The 24,738-nt window shown below is 40.0% G+C and overlaps 2 protein-coding genes across 2 annotated transcripts; both read right to left on the minus strand.

Moving 5' to 3' along the window:
• Positions 1-1,713: 1,713 nt before the first annotated feature.
• LOC134185866 (uncharacterized) lies at positions 1,714-16,190 on the minus strand. Its single transcript, XM_062653752.1, has 12 exons — positions 15,973-16,190; positions 15,774-15,850; positions 15,480-15,565; positions 10,817-10,971; positions 10,619-10,738; positions 5,562-5,690; positions 5,398-5,495; positions 5,206-5,287; positions 3,266-3,316; positions 2,863-3,195; positions 2,081-2,797; positions 1,714-2,018 (listed from the first exon to the last, which is right to left on the minus strand). The coding sequence occupies exons 1-12, from the start codon at positions 16,112-16,114 to the stop codon at positions 1,873-1,875; spliced, it is 2,136 nt and encodes a 711-aa protein (XP_062509736.1). The 5' UTR covers positions 16,115-16,190; the 3' UTR covers positions 1,714-1,872.
• A 1,608-nt stretch (positions 16,191-17,798) lies between these two features.
• On the minus strand, positions 17,799-24,137 carry LOC134185859 (atrial natriuretic peptide receptor 1-like). The gene is made up of 18 exons (XM_062653743.1): positions 23,405-24,137; positions 23,174-23,276; positions 22,771-22,909; positions 22,592-22,709; positions 22,328-22,532; positions 22,122-22,267; positions 21,883-22,055; positions 21,731-21,817; positions 20,938-21,360; positions 20,831-20,882; positions 20,663-20,767; positions 20,478-20,597; positions 20,327-20,420; positions 18,956-19,043; positions 18,735-18,874; positions 18,407-18,658; positions 18,206-18,300; positions 17,799-18,138 (listed from the first exon to the last, which is right to left on the minus strand). Exons 1-18 carry the CDS (start codon positions 23,432-23,434, stop codon positions 17,971-17,973), a joined length of 2,538 nt encoding a protein of 845 aa, XP_062509727.1. The 5' UTR covers positions 23,435-24,137; the 3' UTR covers positions 17,799-17,970.
• Positions 24,138-24,738: the final 601 nt, after the last annotated feature.

Raw genomic sequence — 24,738 nt, forward strand, 5'->3', positions numbered from 1 at the left:
TTACTAACATGCAAAATGGGTGGAGGCCCAGTTTGGTCTCACAATTCTGTTGTTTTGTGCTGGTCTGAATGCATGAGCAGTCTACAATGCCAGCATCAAATTGAACCAAAAGATAGATATACAACATCCAACAATAGAGCAGACATTGTTGTGTTTGACTCAACATGTGGGGGAAATGTCGAGCTTGATGTGGCCCTTGCTCACCCCTGGAGCCAGGACATTCTGCGAAGTGCAGCAACTACGGATGGAGCTGCAGCAAGAAGAAGAGAAGACATCAAACATAACAAATATTCTCAAGAGCAGTTGCCTGGAGGGTACACTCCTACCCTTATTCCACTAGTTTTCGAGCACTTTGGTGGGTGGGGAGAAGAAGCATCAACGTTCCTCAATAAACTTTCCAAACTATATAGAGATGAAGAAGGAAGAAACAATCCCTCAGATTTTAAAACACATTGGAGAAGACGCTTGTCAGTACAACTTCAGCGTTGCAATGCCTCGGTGTTGGCTAGAAAGATGATCAGAGTAACATATGGACAGAATACTGACCAGAGTTTAGATGTTGTTCAACTTTCAATTCAGTAAACTAAATTTCGGTTTGTAGGCTTCGTAGGGGAGCTTTTTAATGCTAATTGTTATTTGTGTAATTGTAATTGTAGTTGTGACACTTGTTGTTCATTAGCTGTTACTTTAGTTTCACCTGTATTAGCTTTGATGTATAAAAATATATGAAAATTTGACTGACAGACAGACACACAGGCACACAGACAGACAGACACACAGACGACACACAGACACACAGACGACACACAGACACAGAGACACACAGACGACACACAGACACAAAGACACACAGACACACAGACGACACACAGACACACAGACACATAGACGACACACAGACACAAAGACGACACACAGACACACAGACGACACACAGACACAGACACACACACACACACACACACACAGACACACACACACACACACACACACACACACAGACACACACACAGACACACACACACACACACACACACACACACAGACAGACAGACACACACACAGACACACACACACAGACAGACACACACACACACACACACACACACACACACACACACACACACCACACACACACACAGACACACACACACACACACACAGACACACACACACACACACACACACACTTGATGGAGAGCCATATAGGACCACGCCCAATTTTTGGTTGTGCGACCCAAATTAGAAGCCTTGCTATGCTCAGCAACTACTGCGAAGTAAATTTCTGTCAAGAAGACAGTTAGTAGTACACTATACTACACACACGTGACAGTGTCACACATGTGTCACTTCCTGGGACTCTGAGGAAATATATCTGCGAATTTTATTTGTGTGCTCCGCGATTTCTTTGCAGAATTATCGTAATTGCAGAAACAATTATTCGGTTATACGGTATACCGTAAAAAGGCAGTGAAAAATGAATATTGGATGGATTGTTACATATTCTGTGATTTAACTGATCGAGCCCCCTCATATGGAATGTTTGATATGCCCATGAGTGCCATATCAGAGTTGGCAGTTGACAGTTGCACTCACTAAAAGTTAGTTGATTTGTTTTTTGTGTTGCTGTGGAAAGGCATGATTCCAAACCATGCAGTCTCCATACCTTATAGCAAACACCACCACCCTTGACGCCTCTGCTGCTGATGCTAATTGCACAAGATAATGATTTGTTTCTCGTAAAACAATGCTTCTAACTATTACAGTAGCAGCAGCAGTCACCCACCGCCTTCAACAGATGCGTATATTCAAACTGTTTACATGACTTCATGCACCACACCTTCAACACAAACTTGAAAGAGACGCTAACCATTACAGAAGAAATGTGTAAAAAAACAGAGACATTGCTGTTATGACAACCACAACAGATGATGAAACAGAAGTGGATAATGAAACATCAGTAGTAGATGGTGAGGCTGACTCAGTAGGTGACTCAGTAGGTGATGAGCACACAGGGTCTGTTGAACAAATTTGCAACAAATTAACCACACCAACTAATACCTACCGGAGTCATCTTTACCAGTAAGAGTGCATTGTGTAGGATCAATTCTAGAATCCGAAAAAAATCTTCTTGTCTCATGGTAGCTAATTTCATTCGTGGCTGGATTAGCTACATTACTCCATGCAAACAAGAAAAACAGAGCTTCATTAATTGCCAAATCTTCAGAGTCAGTTGTTTGTACTGTACGAGAAAACCCAACCACAACTTTGTTTCCATCAGTGAAACCACACTGGTCATTAATTTGAGAGCCATCATCATCTTCCACAGGCATAATGTGGCCAGTGGCATAGCGATCTTGAACCTTGGCTTTGCCATCATGAACAAACCCAGTTATAATGTCAGAATTAGCCATGAACTTGTCATTCGAAAATCCAACGGCCACATATCTCTCACTGCCATCAGTAGTAGATAGTTCAAAAAATATTTTATCTTCATTACTCCCATAGTAACCCCAGCGAGCAGAGTAGCAAACACCGCCTCCATCATCACATGGACGTTGAATTGTACAGTTACTATTGCTTACAACAGGCCTAGGATTAAGCAAGTTGTCACTCCACTGACCTCTGTTTACTCCATGGTACTTTAGTTCAAGAGGTTGATAAAAGTCTGTGACAAGATCTGATTCATAACCAGCAGCAGCAGGCGGAATAGTAGGATTGTATTGTCCAATAATTTGACCATGAGCCCAAAGAAGAATCTGTGAGCGATTAGTAATGTTATGGTCAAACTTATCAACTAAATGACAATACAAGTTGCACTTAGTTTGGTTTCTGATATAAACCAGTAGACGTGTCACTTACCAGATCTTCTTGGTTTGATAAAACCAACAAGCATCACACCATCTTTATATTCACCAAATGCACCAAGCAGATCATCAGTACCACCATACCACTCGTCTTCTTGAGGTGTTGATCGGTCTCTTGTGTAATGGTCCAGAATACGATACTGATTGCCTTTCACCTTGGCAATAACTATGTCTGCACAATCCATAGGATGCATGCCAGTGCCCTCTCCTTCTCCTTCTCCTTCTCCTTCTCCTTCTCCTTCTCCTTCTTCTCCTTCTCCTTCTCCTTTTCCCTTTCCTTCTCCTTCTCCTTCTCCTTCTCCTTCACTGGTTCCTCCCCATGCACTAACTACAACAGTTTAATTAAATGCAGTTTTATCAACTGCATTGCAAGCAACATGTGCAGCTAGAAACCATACCGTTTGCTGGATGATATCCAGGAGAACTGGCCTGGCAACTCATATCCAAGTCTAAACAATGAAGTTGCTTAGTAAATTAATTTGTTCATGTCAATAACAAAACTGGACTTCAAGTACCGAACAAGCTCTTATATATGATACATGTTTCAAAGTTGCATCAAAAAGGCATGAATAATAATTATTATTATCATATACGGTGATAGCGTGCTGTAAAATGTAGTGGTAAACTATGCTTATAACAATTAGAATGTTTATAATTTAAAATTTGTATAATTTGAAATTAAACAAATGACTTGTGGCTTTCAAAATAGCAGAATCTAGTGTGCTTAGATCTCACTGCTATATCTTTTTATTAGGTATCTCTTCTAATGCAAGCACAATAAGTGTTCTAATTCTTTCAACCATATTTCATGATCAATAACGTTGCCTTTACTGCCTTCCATTGTAATATTGCAGTTTACATTGATACATGCATGTATTGGCAATGTTTCAAACTTTTATACCAAAATTGCAAATATGACCAATATTAGGGACACTTGCTTAGCCCAAACATTGATTTGGCTAACTCTAAAAGTTATAAAATTCTAAAAGCTCTCTGTGAGCAATCATAATAAAACTCTTGCAGTCCAAGTTCTCATAGTAAGAAATGGATGGATGAGAAACTTGATTAGAGCACTGGCGTTGGATAAATATGCTGAAGTTCTCTTGTTATTAAAAATATTGTCTGCTGTATACAAAACTGTTGAATATGATTTCTTTAATCTGCTCAATGCATGCCTCAATCGCAGCCCCTAACTATGTTACCGTTAGGGCGCGTTTCCACTAGCGCTTAAACCGGTTTAGCAAGTGGTTTTAAGCTAAACTGGTTTAAGAATTGACTTGTTTCCACCTACACTAAACCAGCTATATTTTAAACCTAAACCGCTTTCTTAAACCTACTTCAAAGTAGGTTTAGCAAAGCGGTTTAGGTTTAACTGTCACATGACAGTAACACGCTTGTTTAGATGGCTACTGACTATTTTGCTCGAATAAGATTGCCTTAGAAGATAAAGGACCTTTAACTAGGGCAAAGAAATCAGCAGCTATGAAAAGAGAGAAGATGGTGTCCTTGATCATTGTCATGCAAATTCCTACTAGCAGATGCTGAATCAGTGAAAACCAACAGTTGCTCTGACTCCATCACAGAGCAGCCCAATATAATACTTCAAAATAAGGCGTTCCTAGACGGTTTCTTTTGCACATCCCGGATGTGCAAGTTTCTAATGGAAACAGTCGCTTTCTTGAATTGGTTTAGTTTTTAAACGCGTTTAAGCTAAACTAGTTTAAGGTGCAGCTAGTGGAAACACGGCCTTATTGATCTAAAAAGACATACTTCTCAATTCTTAATTTGCTAGATGAATATAGAACTAAGCATTTCTTACTAAGGTAAGGACATAACTGTTTATAATCAAAACCAAATAGATTATGAATAAACAAAATAAGTTGCACAATAAGATGCAAACAAATAAATTACGTATAACCGGTTATTTCTGCAGTCTTAAATTACTGTGATTTGAGAATCTAAACAGAAGTTTTAATTACTGTGAATGAAATTTCTGCATTTCAACCAGGCATACAGTACTGGTACACATGTGTACATGTGTCGGCAAAGCGACTGCCTGGAAATCCGAGGATAGGCCTAAATATCTGTGCTCCTTGATTTCTTCGCAGAATTCGTAGAAATAGCCGGTTATACAGTAGTAAACAAGCAAGAAATAAAAAACCCAACAAAAAGTGAATAACTAAACACACTTGAACAGCAGTTGAATAATACAGATATTTCATTCAGTAAATTTTAATTAATTGTCCCACTGCCAGTTTGTAGTTAATTCTACTATTCTCTTAATCATAGAAGGTTCACACTACAATGTCATTCAATAATGCAACTTCATTTGCCTTACCAGAATCTTTAAATCCAAATCCAAGCCATTGAGGTTGTTGAGTTGTTTTGTATTTGATATAGATTTTGACTGACTCACCATTCTGCAAAAAAGCTACAAGTTCAATAACAAAGTTGTGTGTGTGTGTGTGTGTGTGTGTGTGTGTGAGAGAGAGAGAGAGAGAGAGAGAGAGAGAGAGAGAGAGATTATTACATTGATTGTATTATAGCATATCTCAACGTCTTCTTTTGGAGAATGATAACCTTCACAGTCAGCTGCTTTAAAGTTTGGAACAGCTCGTAGAGATGAATCTTACAAGAACAGAAACAGTTTAGCTTTAATTTCGAGTGCAAATTGTAGCAGTGTCATTAACATACCTTTTTCACATTTTGTGCCTGTCCAGCCCACATTACAGAAGCACTGATGAGCAGGAGGATTACTGCTTTGGAGGGCAGTGCACTTTCCTTTCAAAGTACCACCGCAATGGTCATCTGTCCGGCATTGATCTAAACAAACAGATCAAGTGAGATGCAATAGCAAGCAACACTAAAATAGTGTCAATAAGTAACAATAGGCACATAGTTCTTCATTAAACACTAAAGTGCAGTAGCCCCAAACAGATTTTTGACATCATGTCCTTTTATTAAGACCACCGTAGCAATGAGTCTGTTTGTGAGTAGTTTCATACATTCAAGCACGTATCTAACAGAGAACTTTTTCACCACGTGAATAGATAAATTGATGGATGACATTGTCGAATACTGGCTGCATGTATACTTCAAAGGTCACCATGCAACATGCAATGGTCACCATGCAACATGCAATGGTCACCATGCACCTACAAGGACAAAATGCAGAAAAGATACTATACATGTCCATTGGTACCTTGCCATGCAATATGCAACAAAATGCAATGGTATGTTTGCAAATTGTTTTTCAGACTTCTAATCAAAATGGTAAAAGATAAACCTAATGCAACAATCCACTTGTCGACATAATTCTTTCTATTGAGACAGAAAATGTACAGTTACAGTCCCTCATTGGAATGGTCTGCTATCAGAAAATAATATTACATAGCATTTCTTCAGACAACGTGGAATGGCTATCTTGCAGCTGATTCAAACTGTTGTTATTTATTGCCACATAGCCAAAGTAACAGTAACAAACTGTCCTTTTTCGTGCAGCATTCCCAACCTGGTACTGGGTGCAGTCACATGTATTGGACAACCTCCCAGCCGCACTGGAGGTAAAATTGCATGCAGGTCCAAGCCAGTTGTTACTTCTGGCAAGCCTGCTGGTAAAAAGTGGCTTACATCTAATAGGCTAAATGCTGATGCAAGCCCTGAACCATGCAGGCATTCAAAGCTGTTATCATACAATTTGGAGGAAGACGAGCATCATACAGACCAAGTTAGAGCAGATGCCATCTCGCTGAAGGAATTACGTTCTCTGTTATATACTTAGCTGTCTGTTTGTTTTTGAGGTGTCTATGTGTATGTGTGTTTGTATGCATATTTCTCTCATTGTGAGCGGCTGTACCTGCTGGTACGAAGTGAAATATATTATGTCATGCTCAACCAGATCAGTCTGGTTTGTAAAGTCTATTACAAGTACCAGAAGCAAACCCTGCTTCAGAAGTACTTAGACCATCATTATTATGTTGTTATGCCCCTCCATGATGGGCAAGTGGGGTTTTTACCCCCATCTGGGCGCCCACCAACCCGACAGGTGAGCCCAGCAGGTTGCATGTTTCTGTGTAGTCCATACCTGGATCAATGACTAGCCAATTCGATATAGATTGCAGGCATTACTGTGACCGCGAACTCGATACAGCACGCCTAGTGGATATCAACGACCACCACGAAAGCACTGTCACTATGCCCCTCCATAATGGGCAAGTGGGGTCTTTACCCCCATCTGGGTGCCCAACAACCCAGCAGGTGAGCCCAGCAGGGTACATGTTTCCGTGTAGTCCATACCTGGATCAATGACTAGCCAATTCGATATAGATTGCAGGCATTACTGTGACCGCGAACTCGATACAGCACGCCTAGTGGATATCAACGACCACCAGAAAAGCACTGAACGTCATCGTCAACAGACCCTTCGCCAGACTACAGAAACTCCCCAACGACTGAAACGAGTCATAGTCTCATGGATAAAGCTAGAGAAACATGAGAAAGAAAGACAGACAAGTTTCATAATTTACTATCGTCACTGGAGTTTGAACCCCCAAACCATGGAGTGGTAGCCATTGTCGCTAACCACTAAGCCACGGTGGTGACAGTATTATTATTATTATTATTATTATTATTATTATTATTAGTAGTAGTAGTAGTAGTAGTAGTAGTAGTAGTAGTGTGTTAGCAGATGCCGTTTGATTGTTCAAATACACCAGTTCTCTCAGTAGTAGTAGTAGTAGTAGTAGTAGTAGTAGTAGTAGACAAGTGCCCTTGTGGCGGCAGCTTCAACGTGGATCATGCATTAACTTGCCCCACAGGCGGGTTTCCGTCATTGAGACATAACGAAATACGTGACATTGTTGGAGGTCTTCTTGGAAAAGTTTGTAATGACGTTAAACTTGAACCGGTTTTGCAATCCCTGAATGGTGAAAGCTTTGTTGGACGAAGTACCACAACAGACAATGAAGCTCGACTAGACATACGAGCAAATGGCTTTTGGGGCAAAACTTTTCAAACTACCTTTTTTGATGTACGTATTTTCAATGCAAATGCTCCATCCTACAGGGACATTGCTATTAATTCTTGTTATAAACGCCAAGAACAAGAAAAGAAGAGAAAGTACGAGCACAGGATACAACAAGTGGAACTTTCGTCTTTTACACCTATTGTCTATTCTTGCACTGGCGGTTGCAGTTCTCTTACCAATACTTTTGTCAAGAGACTTGCTTCCTTGCTGGCAAATAAAACAGGCACCACATACAATCTTACCATCAACTGGTTACGTTGCCGAATTGGGTTCGCTCTACTACGATCTTCAATCATGTGCCTACGAGGTTCTCGATCCAAGCCACCTTGTCATGAACTTGGTCAAGACTTGAACATTAGCTTGGCTACTGCTGAAAGCGGCATGGTCAGTTAAAAGTTCTTCCAGAGTAGTACTTTCTGTTTTAAATTAGTATAGTAACTGCTACATTAGTTAGATAATTGACATATGTACGTTGTACAATTTGTTCAAATACAACACGGTTCCAAGTAGTAGTAGTAGTAGTGGTAGTAGTCCCACATTTTTGGCAGAAGAAAATAATGTGCCAAACATGTAGTATAGGTATGTTTTACTCCACCATACATGCAGACTACATATGAGAATACACATGCAGTTTGTACACAAATCCTAAATTGTTGCAGTTACAAAGTTGCTGTGATGTTAAAATATGAGCTCGTCTTGACATGTTTTATTATGAATCACCAATTACTTTATTACTATGGAGAAGCCTCTTTCAACTACCCAACTATTCAAACTTTGCACCAATTCTAAAAAGACGTCACCTCCAATCTAAGCAAAACATTCTCCAATCTCACAAGCAGATACTGTCAGTACCCCGTTCTAAGAAACAGCTACGTATACCTTCTACTAAAATCTTGTGGATATATATATATATATATATATATATATATATATATATATATATGACTATTTATTGCACATATTTTTACTAATTTATAATTGGCAAGTGAAGTGAGCCTTCCTCTTGTCATGTCAATTAAAGTTTTGATATATTTATTTATTTATATCTGATTTTATGTATACCGTGATACCGTGATACATACGTATGTCATGCAGCTATCATCATATGGACAACCAAATGGGGAGACGAAGACATAACGCCGCCACCAGATGAATGTAATTTTGGGTCTTTTGAAACTCTTTAGTCAAAAGAGTAGGTGACTCCCGATTTCATTGCCATACACAACTAAGAAAAGACCAAAAAGCAAAGAAGAGTAGCAAAAGGAACGAAGAAAGAAAAGCTACAAAAAAAACGCAAAGTCTGTGATCCGAGTTCCCATGTGTGGTAGAAGTTACTATGAAATCGTTGCTACTTGACCAAGTAAAGCATGAATATATGCTCGGTAGCCCCATACAAAATCACACAAACGTTTACTAGTGTACATGTTTCTAAAAGCAGAGTAAAATACTACGTCTCAAGTCAGTCAGACATGGGTTTTACCCCACCCCTTCACATAATTTTAGCACTTCACGCAGTTGTCCGTTCAGCCTCATGATTTCATGTGCCACATTGCATTGACTTCTGCTTTTCATGCCACACATGCACTTACAAACAAATTTAACACATCCATCAAGTTTCCTTGTTGGTGTGTTTTCTACTGAAATAAGTACGACAAGTGAGGGCTCCAATTTAAACTAATTTAACGTAACATGTTTTCAACAGAGGTGTCTCCACCTATGCTTGGTAGTCTGTCATGGTATGTCTGGGAACTTAAAACTTTGTCCGTGAACTTGCAATGTAAATTTGCCATTATGGAGAAATCAGGTATGGCAATACCTGAGAGTGCATTGAAGTGCAGCACTACAATTGTCGACTAAACAAGAGCAAAAAGAAGTGAAATGGCTAATGATCCATCTTGTTTACTTGAGCTAAACTACTAAACTTTTAGTACCTTAGAACCAAGTCTACCAAAGCTGTTTAGGTTTAGGTTACATAAGTTTACCTCTGGGAACATGCCCAGTTGTAAACTTGTTTAGACTTGAACAACTAAACATGTTTACCAGCTAGTGGAGACACCATCAATCTGAGTGTTTATGAAATGTAAACTACAAATCGTCTAAATAAGATGTGAAATGTTACCTATTGTCGTTCAACTAGCACTGTATGTAACTTTGTGGATGTAGCATTTAACAAATTTTCTCTCCTACAAACTGCGAATTTGCAGGTTCAGAGCAATATAGAGTAATACTGTAACTGGTCAGGAAACACAGACCATGTGGACTTCAGTCCTGAGTGTATTTTAGACTAAACACTGTAGATTAGAGTAAACAGCAGTGTGCTGTTCGTCAATTTTTTATTAGGTTCACATACACAAACTTCCACAAGATATAACGCATTTAGCTTCCAAACTTAACGAAACACACTCACGCTTGAGTTGGGTAAAACAACGCCTCTCCTCTACCTACCCCTACAATTAGTGCCAAAGGTCTGGCAGTTAGGCACTTCATAAATTAATTTCTTACAAATACAAATTTCATAACATCACTTGATCAGAACGGAAATTGTCCACATGTCTCTCATTCAGTCAGACAATGTCCAATGTCGGATTGTTATATTCTGCTCTGTAAAAGAGACTGTTCATGACATCACTGTTATGACACCATCGTCTCAAAATTAAGTCATTGTAAACCCCTACTAGTAATCTGTACATACTATGAACAACATCATATCAAGAAAATAACAAACCTTTATATTGGCAGCAATCGCCATACCACAAGCCATCACAACTACATTTATCTCCAACCACTGAGCCATGACCTGAACAATCACAGTTGCTACCACAGCATATGCTCATGTTCATGCCACCTAATCAAACAACAGGTATTACAATAAAACCACAGTAGCAACTAATCATGCAGTACTGTCATGTCAGCAACAACTTACTAGAAGCAACTATTTTGACACTTGCACAACTCCAAAATAGATAAGTGCCATTGTAAAATGCTGGTCCCGTCCATTCATTGGCTTGGCGAGTTAATCGAATATAACACCGATCACAAGTATATGTAGAAGGCAATGTAACGTTTCTTTCCTGATTACTAAAGAAAACGAAGAAGCATCTAAGAGAAGTATGAAATACAAGTACAGTAATTTAGCAATGATAGTAGATAAATTTCTATTTGTTGCTCTGTTACCAGAGTACACCAACTAAGCTTAATTAATTAAGTCATCTTGGTAGCGACTATAAAAGTCTATATGGCTTCAGACAATAAGCATCTAATCACACAACGTTAAAAGAAAATTCTCCATAATTGAAAATGTGCATCTGCTTCTGTTTCTTCTGGACTGATAAAAGAATGCAGCGGAACAATAAAATGTTTGAAATCTCTTGCTCTTCCACTTTTCACAAAATCTTTATACTTAATATGATGTGATGTGATTCGATGTGATGTGATATGATGTGATGTGATATGATGTGATGTGATGTGATGTGATGTGATGTGATGCTTGTGTGTTGTCTTCCATTAGTTAGAATAGTCAGCTCCAGAAAGTACTTTCACAGTGACTCTTAGTCTACATGCACATATCTCAGCTTGGACCTACTAAATAAACGGTACTGATAGCTGTCAGATTAGATTAAAAAGAATACATGAATTATGATAAAGAACAAGCTCATTTTCATGGTACTGTTGCTAATTTTGCTAATTTTTGACATCAGATATCAAATGATATGTTTACTTATTGCCTGGCACAAGGAGAAGTACACTATATATGCTCCCAACTGACCAGTTTCCAATTGTCCAAGTGGTATGTACTTATTTGGGGGGCTTAAGGACGCTAAGAACTACCGAAAAATAGCATAAAATAATTTTTGATTTTGGCATGTAGTTACCCTCTAGTGCTGATTTGCAAATACGTGACTGGATTTAGTAGGCAGTGTCTCCAAACAGAGCGATTGCTACTAGTTGTGGTGTTTGTACTTCATGTCTAGGTACATACTGCCTAGCAGTTAGATTTAATTAATACTATCTAGGTACTATTTAATTAAACTGTATCTAGTGTAGCACTTTAAATTCACACTTGAAGCGCATCAAACCTATACAAATTTTGGTAGGCGGGGAACCTAACCCCATTCAATCCACATTGTACATTCAATGCACATGACCCATTTCATACTATCTAGAACTTTTAGGAAAACGCAATCCACGTAAATGTCATAGTAGACAAGCCTAGCGATGACTAGCGTTCATCATGAGACATGGCTGCCAGTCTCTTCGCGAAGATAGTTCTATAGCCACAGGGCCGGATCCAGAGAGGGGGTTTAGGGGGTTCAACCCCCTCTTTTCCAATAGGCGTGGTTCAATAATTTCATATCATTTCATTACAAAAGAGAAAATTAGTAATGCTATAAATGAAGAAGCACTTGAAGTGCAAACCCTTGGCCGGTATGCACCTTGAAGGTAATTTAGTCGCGCTATGACAAAATCATATGACAGAATAGTATGACAGAATAGTATGATGTGGGTAATAAATAAGCATTATTGAAATAGTCACAGGTCGAGCTTCAGGTAAGTCACGTGACTGGCTGCTACTGTGTACAACGGGTAGCTACGCAGTCCGTCAGCCAACGTCCCCTAGGACCCCACTTCTATTTTTACAACCTTCCGCTCGTTGGTTCTTTGTGCAGGTGATTGTTTGTGCAGCTTTTGAGGTCTAACTATGGGCCGTTTTAGGCGTGGCATAGGTACCAGAGCCAAAACAAAATTAGATGTGGGAACGTTACAAATGCAGCTAGATTAGCTAGGCGTTGTTTCTAAATGCATGTTACAAATATAGTTGTTTCCAAATTATGGAACAAGCCAAAATGTTACAAGTCGGAGAGCCTCGTCGCTAGACCGGCTGGCAATCTTCGCCTTACGTGATGAAGTAACAGGCGTGATCATTGTTCTGTTTGTTGGGTGGGAAACCTAGGTTGCAAATGCAGACCAAACAAGCAGCTCACCACCGATTTTCCAGCTCACAAGAATGTAAAAGTCTCGTTCTTTGTGCAGCTTCTCTAGGCATCTTGTTGTTTGCGCGGCTTCTCTAGCTAGACGTCGCCTACTGTTGTCATGAGGTGACCCCAGAGCCAAAACAAAACATCAATACGGGAAAACATGCACGTGCACATGTAGATTAGCTAGGCGCCTGTTCGCTCTGACTTTGGATACCGTAAAACAGAAATGAATAGAGACGCACTAGCGTACTTACAGGTCGGCCGAGCCGCTTTGTCCGACAAATAGACGTTGTCATGGACAATGCACGTTCTCCTTCGCAAATTTCTGTTGAAGACGACACTAGTGATCATTGCAACAACACCACGGCCGCTCAGCCACGCACACCCAAAATTCAAGCTGGCAGACTGCAGAACCACTATGCAGAAACACTGTGGAACAAGCAAAATGTTTCAAGTCAGGTACAGCTACACACCTCGCCCTGGTTGTTGTTGGGGAAACATGCACGTACAATGTATGTGCTAAACCCTTAAAGCAATGGACTAAACACCATGTACAGGACGGACGCCCGATGGCCGAATTCTCGTTAGCAGCTACCAAACAAAGAGAGGTGGAGCCTCATGATGACATTACGTTCGTCTATTGGTCAGTAATGACACCACTTCTCGTCTATTGGTCAGAATAGCTTCATTTGCATCTCCGCTAACCAACTATATAGACGGTCGATGGGTCGTACGGTCGTCGAACGACTACTATACCCTCCACCCGGAAATCCGGGCCTCGGGTACTATAACTGCTAACGGTACCTGTAACTTTGGCTATCCTAGGGTAATCCAGGGTAATTCGGTGCCTGTGTACTACTGCACGTTACAGGTATGGGGTCTGAAACCGAGGCTAGTGCGAAGGGTACTCCCGTACAGTTTGATTTTCAATGGCTGAAAACCGCAAGTAAAGGCCTGTCCACACTAGACCAGAATGGATCGCGATCCTGCCGATCGCGATTCGATCGCGATCCGATCGGGATAGCGAGCGTCCACACTGCACTTTGAAAACGATACCTCCGCCTCATTTCGCTATCACGTGACTGATGACCGATGTGTATGTGTGGTTTCTTTGCTTGTAGAAAGCGTTGATACAGCGACGTAAGGTGAGCGAGAACAAAGACGAGTGAGGAGTGCTAGATGTTCCGACTACACTCGTAGCGTACGTGAAGGTAACGCCCATTATTTCTAATTGGATTCAACCGATCGCGATCGAATCCACCTCGCGATGTGGATCGGACGGATCGCGATCGAGTTGCAGGTGTGGACAGGCCCTAGAAAGCACTCGTAACGTTGACTAGCTGATTGTCTAGCGCTCCAAAGGAACAAAAGAAACGGCCAGTGTTATCGTTTGTAGACTCTAGACAGCGATTTCTGAGCGAAGGCACTACATCTGCTGACTTGTCTGGTTTCTAACTTTTAAGAACAAAGCTCGTTTTGCAAATTCGTTTGTAGCCGTAGTATTTGGCCTTCGGTGCTACGATCTGTCAGCGGTAAACTCGCTCGGGAGATAGGACTTGCTAGTAACGAGCCATCCATGCAATTTTGCGGGGCGTATCCCTACCTGCTTCACTGGCGCTCCGCTCAATCACGACAATGTTGTAAGTTCCAGCTCTGATAACTGTAAAATAGGTGACAATAGAGTAGGTCTAGCTTCCAGGTCGTACATCTCAGTGACCATGTATTTCTACGCTGTGTTGACTAGACGCTAATTGTACATCTCAGAAAGACACGCAGACTTTATTTGTAAGTGTTAATGCGCGTTGAACGGTGTTAGAAACCCAAACCTTTGAGAAAAGCAAGTAGATTGGTAAGTGTACGGAATTGCCCCACCCACCAAATCTGACCTTCCCTCACATTATCTTCTGTTTCTAGTCGAGGTGAGCAAGGACATGAACACGAAATTTCCTGTATTTAGTGCAGTGATCAATGCTATCGGCAGATACAACAGCAAGTTAATTAAAATGACGCGGTCACTGAAGACAAAAGTGTACAGAATTACCCCGGATTACCCTACGCCCTCTAGAGGCACATGCTAGAGTAGATTTACTGCTGCCTACTAGTAATAGCGCCTAGCTAGGAAAGAGCTGCGTGGGTAGACGTGGTGCCACTTGCAGCCGCCGATCCACTTCAAACCACCTCCGCATGTGGTTTGAGCGAAGCCGCATCGAACCAGGCTTGACAGCCAATGTGCGCATCTAATATTCTGGTACTGCATGGTAACCGTACAGAGCGGAAACTATTATGAGAGGTGGGCGCGAACAAGCATAGATATAGGCGTTATGCTAGTATTTTAGTGAGTCATCACGCCGTGAACGACACTACCAGGAACTCTTTCAAGTGCAACGGAAGCTTATTTATGGCCGTACAGTGCGGAAACTATTATGCGAAGTGGGCACGAACAAGCATATAGGCATTAGACTAATATTTTTTAGTGAGTCATCACACCGTGAACGACCCTACCAGGAATGTTTCAAGTGCAATGGAAGCTTATTTAGAGGACAGACAAAATAAATTCAATTTTACATGGCTGAATTAAGTTGATAGAGTTACATAAAGAATCTGACTTACGTTGCTACTTCTGTAGACACAAAGCCACCTGTTAGATCATGCTGCACATTTCCATTCATATCCAGAATGTCTAGTCGAAAGCCGCCCTACATAGACATCCAACAACACTGGGTTAATTAATTGCCACCTGCGGTTTGAGCTAGACGGTATCTTACACCAAAGTAGCAAACACGCAAAAGCTAGTAGTACATGCAGTACCGGTATGCCTACCGATATCGTCAAACGTTTAGCTAGGGGTGTGAATTAGAATAAATACGAGACCGACAGCTTGCTTGTCAAACATGCAACACTCACTCTATGCGGATATGCGAGATGAAACGTTACAGCAAACGTAGAACCGGCAATAAGTGTCGTCTGAGAAGAAATGGAACCTGGCGAGAAAACCATACTAGAATAGCACACAAACGCATAGCCATCCAGTAGTACACGGTAGTTACGATCCAAAGCCACACTTTATTGACAATTTTGTGACAGAACGTTTGTTCTCACTCACCGAGAGGAATGCCGCATGGCTGCTCTGTTCTTACGTTGTCCAAGAAATCATAGTTTGGAAAGTCTGCTGGTGGATAGGTCAGAGAAACGTGTCCCAATGCCAAATTGGCAAGGACAAGAACAATAAAGAAATGAGAGTGCATCTTGTCGTCTCACTAGCCCCTAGCTGTCTTTGTCGTAACTGACTTAGTGATAGAGCTGCAACAATTGTTATAGAGTGTCTGATGACGTGGAATGACTTTGTAAATTGACTGCACCAGCGACGAGACGTATCCAACACACGCCCTGAATACTGCGGAAGTTTCACTGCCGGATAGCAATGTCACGCCTTTCGCAAATCGTACAAGTGTGTGCTAGGTACTTACTAAATTAGGTGTGATAGCTATGTCCTGATGTAATTCTTGGCAATATTTCCGATTTACGCTAAAAACAATCCACATTGCTAGAAAATAGTGACCCTTGCTTTTTCCCTGTCTAGACTGAACAAACGGCCATATCTCTTTGACAGTATACACACACACATCATCATCATTTCAGTATGATAAAACCAGTGTCGAGAAGTCGTGGACTTATTCGAGACGTCAATGGCAGAGTCAAATAAGACCGCATCAAAACGGCATGCAAATTTAGAGCCTATCCATCAACTATTATTTTTCAAGTAATATTATAAAAATATCAGCATAAAGTCTAGCTAGTTAATTGAGATCGACAACCCGATCGACCGAACTCCTGCAGCTCCGCTACTTAGTGATTTGCTTGCATTCCACACTACTTTCTCCACAGGGTATGTTATTCTAGCTAACTAGGTAGACCTATATTGCTCGCTATATTACGAAATGCTAAAATTGGTCAACACAGTTCCGCAACGCAAAAATGGGCGTGGCCTTGCGTGTGAGAGATGGGCGTGGTTTGTGGTCCCCAAACTTGAGGACCACGCTACGCCGATGAGTTAGAGTAGATGACTAGAAGATGGATATGACGAGTAGGAGCTTCTCAGAAGAGAATTCGATGTCACCAACGTACCATACCACTGTAACCACTGTCGTTAGAGTCACTGAGAAGTTCTCTGACCGTCTGACTGAACCGCCGCGCCCTAGCTAAATAAACAATACGAAACCCTGTCATGAAAGTAAACATGCAAACTAGCTAATGGCCTGGTAGGTAGTCGTTAGGGTTAGTCTCAGCCTACCAAAATAAAAAGGGGAGGGGCTAACGGGATAAAGCAATACGCAAAACGCAACATTGGCGACGAGCGGAGGGCTGTACCGTAGATGTAAGTCATCGCGTAACGTACGCATTGAACAAAGGGCATACCTCCTAGATGATATGGAGTCATGCACTTCGTAAAATGACATTCCATATTTAGTCGAGTAAATAAAAGGCTACATGGATACCATGCAAAATTGTGTTGCGCTGGATCCCATGAAACGTGGCTTTGAAAGAGTATGATTTTACATATTGTGTCAGATTTACTACATTTCTCATGCTGCATGGTTACAACTTCACTCAACCTGTATACCAAATATGATACAGGGTATGGCATATTTCAAGTGACGTAAGTATCATATTTTCTCAAAGTCAAGACACTTCATAGAAAATGCATTGCTGCTTTGGAGGCTTTTTCCAAGCTGGTTGTCTTCTTGGTCAGTGTGTGGGTTGCCTGGGAGACTATTTAGTATCAAATTAATGTTACACTTTGTACTTGTACACATCACTTGATGCTTGCCATGTAATCATTAGCTAGGTAGTTTTCTTTCTTCTTTCGCTAGCTAGTTCTTTAATTAACTGGATCCGTGCACCTGTGCTACTGTTAGCGATGTAGCTAGAGATGTACTAATAATGTTATATTGAATTTGTGTTTTCATACATCAGACTGTCTACTAGCTATACACATGCAAAATTATGTTTTGTACAAACAGTTAATTCATGTCAATTTGTTGCTTATAAAATCTGCTTTACTTTTATAGGTAATCTAATACCACTAACCCTGCATGGTGCACTAGCCCTGGTGCGCTGCACCTGGTAGAGATATCTTTCTGCTCATTGTAATACTAGAGATCCCATGTGTAAGTTGGTGGTGACTTGCACGACTCCCTGTCAAACTCTCTTCTTCAGATACTGCTACATCCCTTCCCATCAACCACCAAGTCTTCATCACACCTTTTCCCTAAGTCAATAATGTATTTTAAAAATTATCAAGAGCCTTTAACCCATGCTTTATACTGCTAACATACTTTTATGTTGACTTCACCTCTGCATTGCAATGAGAAACCCCCACCTGACTGTTGCAAGAACTGATAGCAAGAATCACTCAATTGAATCATCTCAGCTAAACAGACAAGTGCTATTGAACTTTTAACAAATCATTGAAATCAATAAGCATCTGCAAGCTCATTCACATAAATATACGTAGTTGCTAAAATCCAAATACTCACGAAGGCCAGTTGATTCCATTCTAGATGCAGTGTTGACAGTATCTCCAAACAGACAGTATCGAGGCATTTTCAAACCCACCACACCAGCAACAACAGGGCCAGAGTGCATCCCAACACGAATTTGAAATTGCATGCTGGGCCAATGAGGAATTTTGAATTGTTTACTCGTTTCCAACAAGTCCAGAGCCATTCCAGCAATTTCTTGTGCATGCTTTAGTCCATTGGGGACTGGTAGCCCACTGACAACCATATCTGCAACAGACATTCACTAACTAATTACCTTCAGCCATCTTTGGTAATAAGCAAAGGTGCTGCTACATTGACTTACAAGCATCACCAATTGTCTCCACTTTGTAAACATCATAAATGTCAACAATTTTGTCAAAGCATGTATATAATTCATTGAGAAAGTTGATCACTTGCATTGGGGTACTGTCACGACACAACATGGTAAATCCCACCACATCGCTATACACGTAGATGAACAGAGGTGATATTAGAGAGAATTAGCTAATAGTTGGTTAATCAACTTTATAATCAAAAACACACCTAAAGAAGATGGTTACAGCATCATATGCCTTTGCATTTGAACTTTTACCCTGCTGCAAATCATGAGCAACTGATTCAGGTAACATACCTAACAATGATTTAGACTTAGTTAGTTCACAAACATCACCTAATGAAGAATGAAGTACACAAAAAACCAAAAGGATACTATTTAAAATTATCAGGAGTTTCAATTAATGATGTGACACATGCACAATTGACTACAAGATAGATAACACGATAAGTTCAATCTTTAGTTCATAAAATATTAGAAATGCATGTTGCTTCATACCTCTTGTAGCGATTGGGAGATGCATGACTTATTAATAGTACTAGCACTAAATGAAGGAAAGTTTTCAAAGCATGGTGTATCATACACAAGAGTACACAAATAACAATAGTCTACACGTGCTGTGACTAATTCTAATTAGTCAGTTTCACCAGCATCCATATCTCTGCCTGCTGCCTGCTATTGATTCAAACAGCAGGCTTTATGTATCACACAGAGCTTAGTTTATTCATCAAGTGCAAAATGAGCAGCAGTAAGACTAACTCCAATCTTGAAGACGCTTAGTATCTATACTATCTCTTTAACATAGACTCGTCCCCAGTCCTCCTCCTCGCGCGCACTACACGTGTTTTAGCACGTGCTTTTTGTTCAAAAAACACATGCTAAAACACATGGAGCACGCGCGAGGAGGAGGACTGGGGACGAGTCTATCTTTAACACACAGCACACTCAACATTAATCTACTATCAAGTCATAAATCAATAAGATCAGTTACAACACTGACTGGCGTTAGAAATAAATAAGCAAAGCATACATACTTCAAACATTTGTAATCTGGCACGTCTTAGAAAAGAGTGGTATGACTAAACACAATGTGAAAATCCTAGCAATTTACATAGTCATTAGAAAGATTTAATATGTAGTGTTAGCTAGAATTTTAGATACATTTCTAAGACTAAAGTGTTTCATAATAATATTTACATTTATGTTTCTACATGTCACAATAGCACCAAACTATGTATAGAACTCGGCAAGTTGACAGATCATACTCAATGGTTTTAACTAATGCAGTGCATTCCTCACTAGCAGCCTATTTGGATACAGCAACAAATTTGAATCCAAATTATGTACAAAGTATTGTACCAAAAGTTATTTGAAACTATTATATATCTGGACAAAATTTTTAAATACAGCCAAACTGAAACAATCCTATTGCAGTTTGCCTTGTTAACCCCATACATATCACGACACAAAGGTACATGTACTAAAAAATTAGAAATCAGGGATGTCTTTGGTATGTCTTCATTCATTACATTGCCATTAATATTGCAGTCATATCTATAAGTACGATATACCATACATACTATATAGCAGGTGGTCTGCCCGCTTCTTTTCTTGAATCAAGCCTTGCGTTCTTTCAGCAACCAGCATTTCCAAATGTTTAGAGTATTTTTCCATCTATTAAAACAGGTGTTACTTCTAACAAAATCAAAGTCTTTCTTCCATTCATATCACCATTCGCATCATGTTGTCAACAGGATTCTCTCGAATTGGATGCATTCTTACTATACATTTTTTCACTTGGTCAAAAGTTGGTCGTCTGTCTGCCATGCAATCCAAGCATTGTCCAATAAGCTGCAAGTATAGTCCAAGGGTATAAATTATTTAGAATATAGACAGCTGTAGAAGTAACTTCTCACATTTAAGTAATCTTTACGACAAGGACATGAGTTTTCCTCGCCTTCATCAGATCGAGCCAAATCTGGAGGATTTGGCCTCCAGGAACCATCCCATTTCACATTTTCCTAAAACATTATTGTTTTAATTGCCAACGTAAACAACTATCAGCAAGCAGATAGGACACATACTGGTGGAATTACTTCTTCTCTTGAACCAATTTCTGTCAAGATTACTCCAAAACTAAACAGTAAACAGGTTGTTGTTAATAACTACAATTTAATACCTATTCACTTACCTGTAGACATCTCCAGAACCAGAAGAAGCATAAGGTTCTCCTTCTCGCAATATTTCTGGAGACAGATATGACAAACAAAGTTGAGGCTGGTAAGCATCATAGTTCAACTGAGCCTTGACACTGTTATCCTGTTCACGAAGACTTGGTAAACCATAATCAGAGATCTTCACAACCCAGCGATCATCAACAACACAGTTTGACAATTTGAGTCTTCCATGAAATATCCTCTTGCTATGAAGATAGAGCATTCCTCTAACAATGTCTTTTGCAAATGAGAATCGGAAATCCCAATTCAGAGGAATGTCGTCATTAAGGAGCACATCATTCAAGCTGCCTTTTGCACAATACTCAGATATTATAGCCAAGTGGGGATCATCAACTGAGCAGCCAATGAACTTGCACAAATTAATGTGATCTAGTTGTCTACAAGTAGAGTTAGTTAATTTATTTAATTAAACATTTGATACAATTCTAGTATCTGATACAAGTAGTAATTTTTGCAAAAATATCATTAGGCACACAAAATGTATTTGAATAATTGATCAACAGACTGTTGCTATCCTTAAAGCATACTTCAATTAATTTTTAAAAACTTATCAAAATTCATTTACCTAGCTACTTCTGTGACTACTAGTACGATTGCAACAATCAAACTGCATATGTGAGGGTATCTTTTACCAAACACAGTAACAATAATATACATTAACAGTCACCATTCTCACTGCATGCAAAATCAACTGGTCATACGTATATGTTGACTGTTAATGCACTCCACTCCAAGACAGAGACAAACCTGACTTCCAAGACTTCAGTTCGGATACTGTAAGTAAAACTAAAGTCTGGTTTGTACACCTTCTTGATGGCCACGGTTTGTCCATCACTAAAACAGATATGCACACCAGAGATAGGACATTGATCTACAGTGCAAAAGTATATCATGTTTACTATATTCCCGTCTGGCTGAACAATTGCCTATGCTGTTGTTGTACCCCATTTAGTTGCATCAGACTTACAGCACTTCCCATAAATCCACGCATTTCTATGTCAGGTTTTATGTCGCTGTAGTTCACAATCCAACTGTCATCCCATAGCATTTTCTTCTGTTTGTAAAAGTACCACTAAAACAGTGACATTCCTGATGCAATTCGTACAGATTTTTTTATAAATTATAAAGTTAGACTTACAACTGCAGCCAGAGAAGTAACCAAGATAATAACAATTGTAACAAAAATAATACCACCTAACTCTGCCGGAGAAAGAAGGCAACAATCACTCTTACAAGAGCTGCAACTTTCTCCTCTGTCTGAATCACAGAGTCCATCTCCACAATCTAGATATTATTAATATAACAAGATTAGCAATTTTCGATCTCAACCTGCAGCCATCTTACATTTCCTAGGTATAACCAAAGTCTCTGCATGTAAGGCTATTTGCATTCTACCAATCTTGATATGGGCTATGATGCTGTTGAGTCCTACAGATTTCAATGCAACTGTAGTTTGGATTGGTGTCTCTGGCCTCAGTTTGTCAGCAGTAGCAGGTGTGTGTGTTGCTATAGTTCCTTCTGGTTGAACCCAAGGACCACAAAATTCAATCTGTCCAAAATAGAGTTATATCATTAAATCATGAAACAAGTTTTTGCAATGCAACACACCAACTCTCGTGCACAAGAGTGAACATTAATATGGTGTAAACAACAATTATCTTCGTTTGCTATTGCAGCACCAGGACATGAAGTATCTAGACAGAATCTCTCAGCCTCTGAGCCATTTCTGCAACACCAAAGAACGCTATAATTGACATAGAATTGCCAACAAGCAACAACTCGCTCACTTGAACTCTTCACTAAAGTAACGTTCCTGCACTGCCCACTGAAAGAACTCGTTTGTGGCGTTTACAAAGTAGCTCACGTTAAATTCCTTGTCCTGTTCAAATTCCTTCGGCGGCTTCAATTTCCACGTAACTGTAAGACCTGCAAAGATGTAAGTCCCGCGTCAAAGACGTGTAAGCAAGCTCCGCCTTCGCCAGAGCTGTGGCCCCGCCCGTAGCCGGCAAGCATGTACCAGCAAAAGAAGCAGTCCCGTTCTTTTACAATATTTTGCAGTAAGCAGCTGGAGGTACCGTTATATTACACGGTTTAATCAAATGCATTAGAAAACGCAACACTATTGTAAATACCATATTCCCACGAGACCCGCCCATATGTGTGACGTCCTTTTGCAAGACATAGCCTTACCGCCACATGGGATGTTGTTCGATGGTGACAAATTTCCTTTTAGACGCCAACAGTCGTATTGGTTGTTGTCGAGGTCGTGCCACGAATACACTGGATGTGCAATCTGGACAACCATACATTAATTAGCTAGGTGCGACGTTTGCTGTAGTTTGAAACACGTAGTACCAATACCATGTTACCAGCTACTGCTTTAAAGTTCTTAAAGACACAAGTACGAGTTGATTGCCCTACCTGATACACCAAGATTGCAATTAACAGCATGATGAACAAACTTGTGTGAAGTTTCAGCTGATGTTGCAGAAACTATAGGCTCTTCTCTATCAGGTTAGCAAGACTTGGCTCGAAAATTACCTCCTAGATAAATAACAACTAGAGCAGAAAACGTATGCTACACTCCAAGTCTGGAGTTTGGCGACAACGCCATCAGCAACGTTCTCATTGGGTAATTACAGAACACGTGACTGAATGTGTACAGCTGTTGAGTAGGTTGCATGTAAAGAAGGATATCAATCAAGATAATGCACCGCCCTCACAACCAATCATCAAACAATCATCAGACAAGAAAGAAGACCAGCGTCTTCGAGTCGAAATATTGATGTATCAACTTACACTTGCTTCGGATATCACAGCACTGATTACGAACAGCAGCAGGAACTTCAGCACCCAACTCCAACGGTGATAACAATAAAACTACATCAGTAGCTAGCTCACACAGCAGGATTAACATTGTCTAATGATATGCACACATTCGATCGATCACCATGCACCTGGATACCCTTGCTGACTCCCACCCACACATTTGACTATATTTGGAATTCCAGTAATAAAAGTTATGGAACAAACTAAAATAACTACAGTTATTCTTACCACGTTGTATTTGTTTCTTCAACAGATTTTTGTATGGCATGGCCAAGTTAATGCTTGTCTGCAAACTTGCTACAATAATATGTCTTTGAGTTGTAACACTGTTGATACTAACTATTTGGAGACAAAATGCGTTCAAAAACATTGCGTTTGTGTACTACAAATAAAATAAAGGCGTTGTCATATTAAATTCTTTGTCTCGGATTTCAATTAATAAAAACCACATTTTGACGTGTTCAAATTTGTCTTATCATATCAAAACAGCTATCCAAATGTCAGTCTCAAAATTATCCACCATTAAAAGGAACGCAAGTTAGCTGACAACTTACCTAGCTACATGGAAGCGTACCGCTCGTTCCATAATTCTCCTTGGTCTTGTAGTGATTCTCTTTGATCCTGTAGTGACTTATCAATTAACAAACATTGTATTGCCTATGCTTCACACACGCCCATGATCACCGGCCAACATGTCCTGTTTTGGTACTTCGCACATTGACTCTTGTAAGTCTCCATAAAACTCCTCTGAAGCTTCAATTTGTATGTCTTCATTGATTGATGCATAAATGGTCATCACATATAGATACCTGGTATGCATATTGAACCTTGTCCTTAATTAACAACCTGTCTGAACTAGGGTCTTTCTGCTGCTTTCCAATGCATCGTTGCCTCTTTACCCAGCACTATTTCAACTTCACTTCTAC

This window comes from Corticium candelabrum, chromosome 10 (assembly GCF_963422355.1).
Source record: "Corticium candelabrum chromosome 10, ooCorCand1.1, whole genome shotgun sequence".
Taxonomy (NCBI): domain Eukaryota; kingdom Metazoa; phylum Porifera; class Homoscleromorpha; order Homosclerophorida; family Plakinidae; genus Corticium; species Corticium candelabrum.

Coding starts and splice junctions, on each gene's coding strand:
- LOC134185866 (XM_062653752.1), bottom strand. CDS start 16,114: ATGCACTCTCATTTCTTTATTGTTCTTGTCCTTGCCAATTTGGCATTG. Junction 15,851..15,972: donor GCCATGCGGCATTCCTCTCG/GTGAGTGAGAAC, acceptor TTTTCTCGCCAG/GTTCCATTTCTTCTCAGACG. Junction 3,196..3,265: donor TGGATATCATCCAGCAAACG/GTATGGTTTCTA, acceptor AAACTGTTGTAG/TTAGTGCATGGGGAGGAACC.
- LOC134185859 (XM_062653743.1), bottom strand. CDS start 23,434: ATGCTGTTAATTGCAATCTTGGTGTATCAG. Junction 22,533..22,591: donor ACTCTTGTGCACGAGAGTTG/GTGTGTTGCATT, acceptor TATTTTGGACAG/ATTGAATTTTGTGGTCCTTG. Junction 19,044..20,326: donor GGCAGACCACCTGCTATATA/GTATGTATGGTA, acceptor AATCATTGTTAG/GTATGTTACCTGAATCAGTT.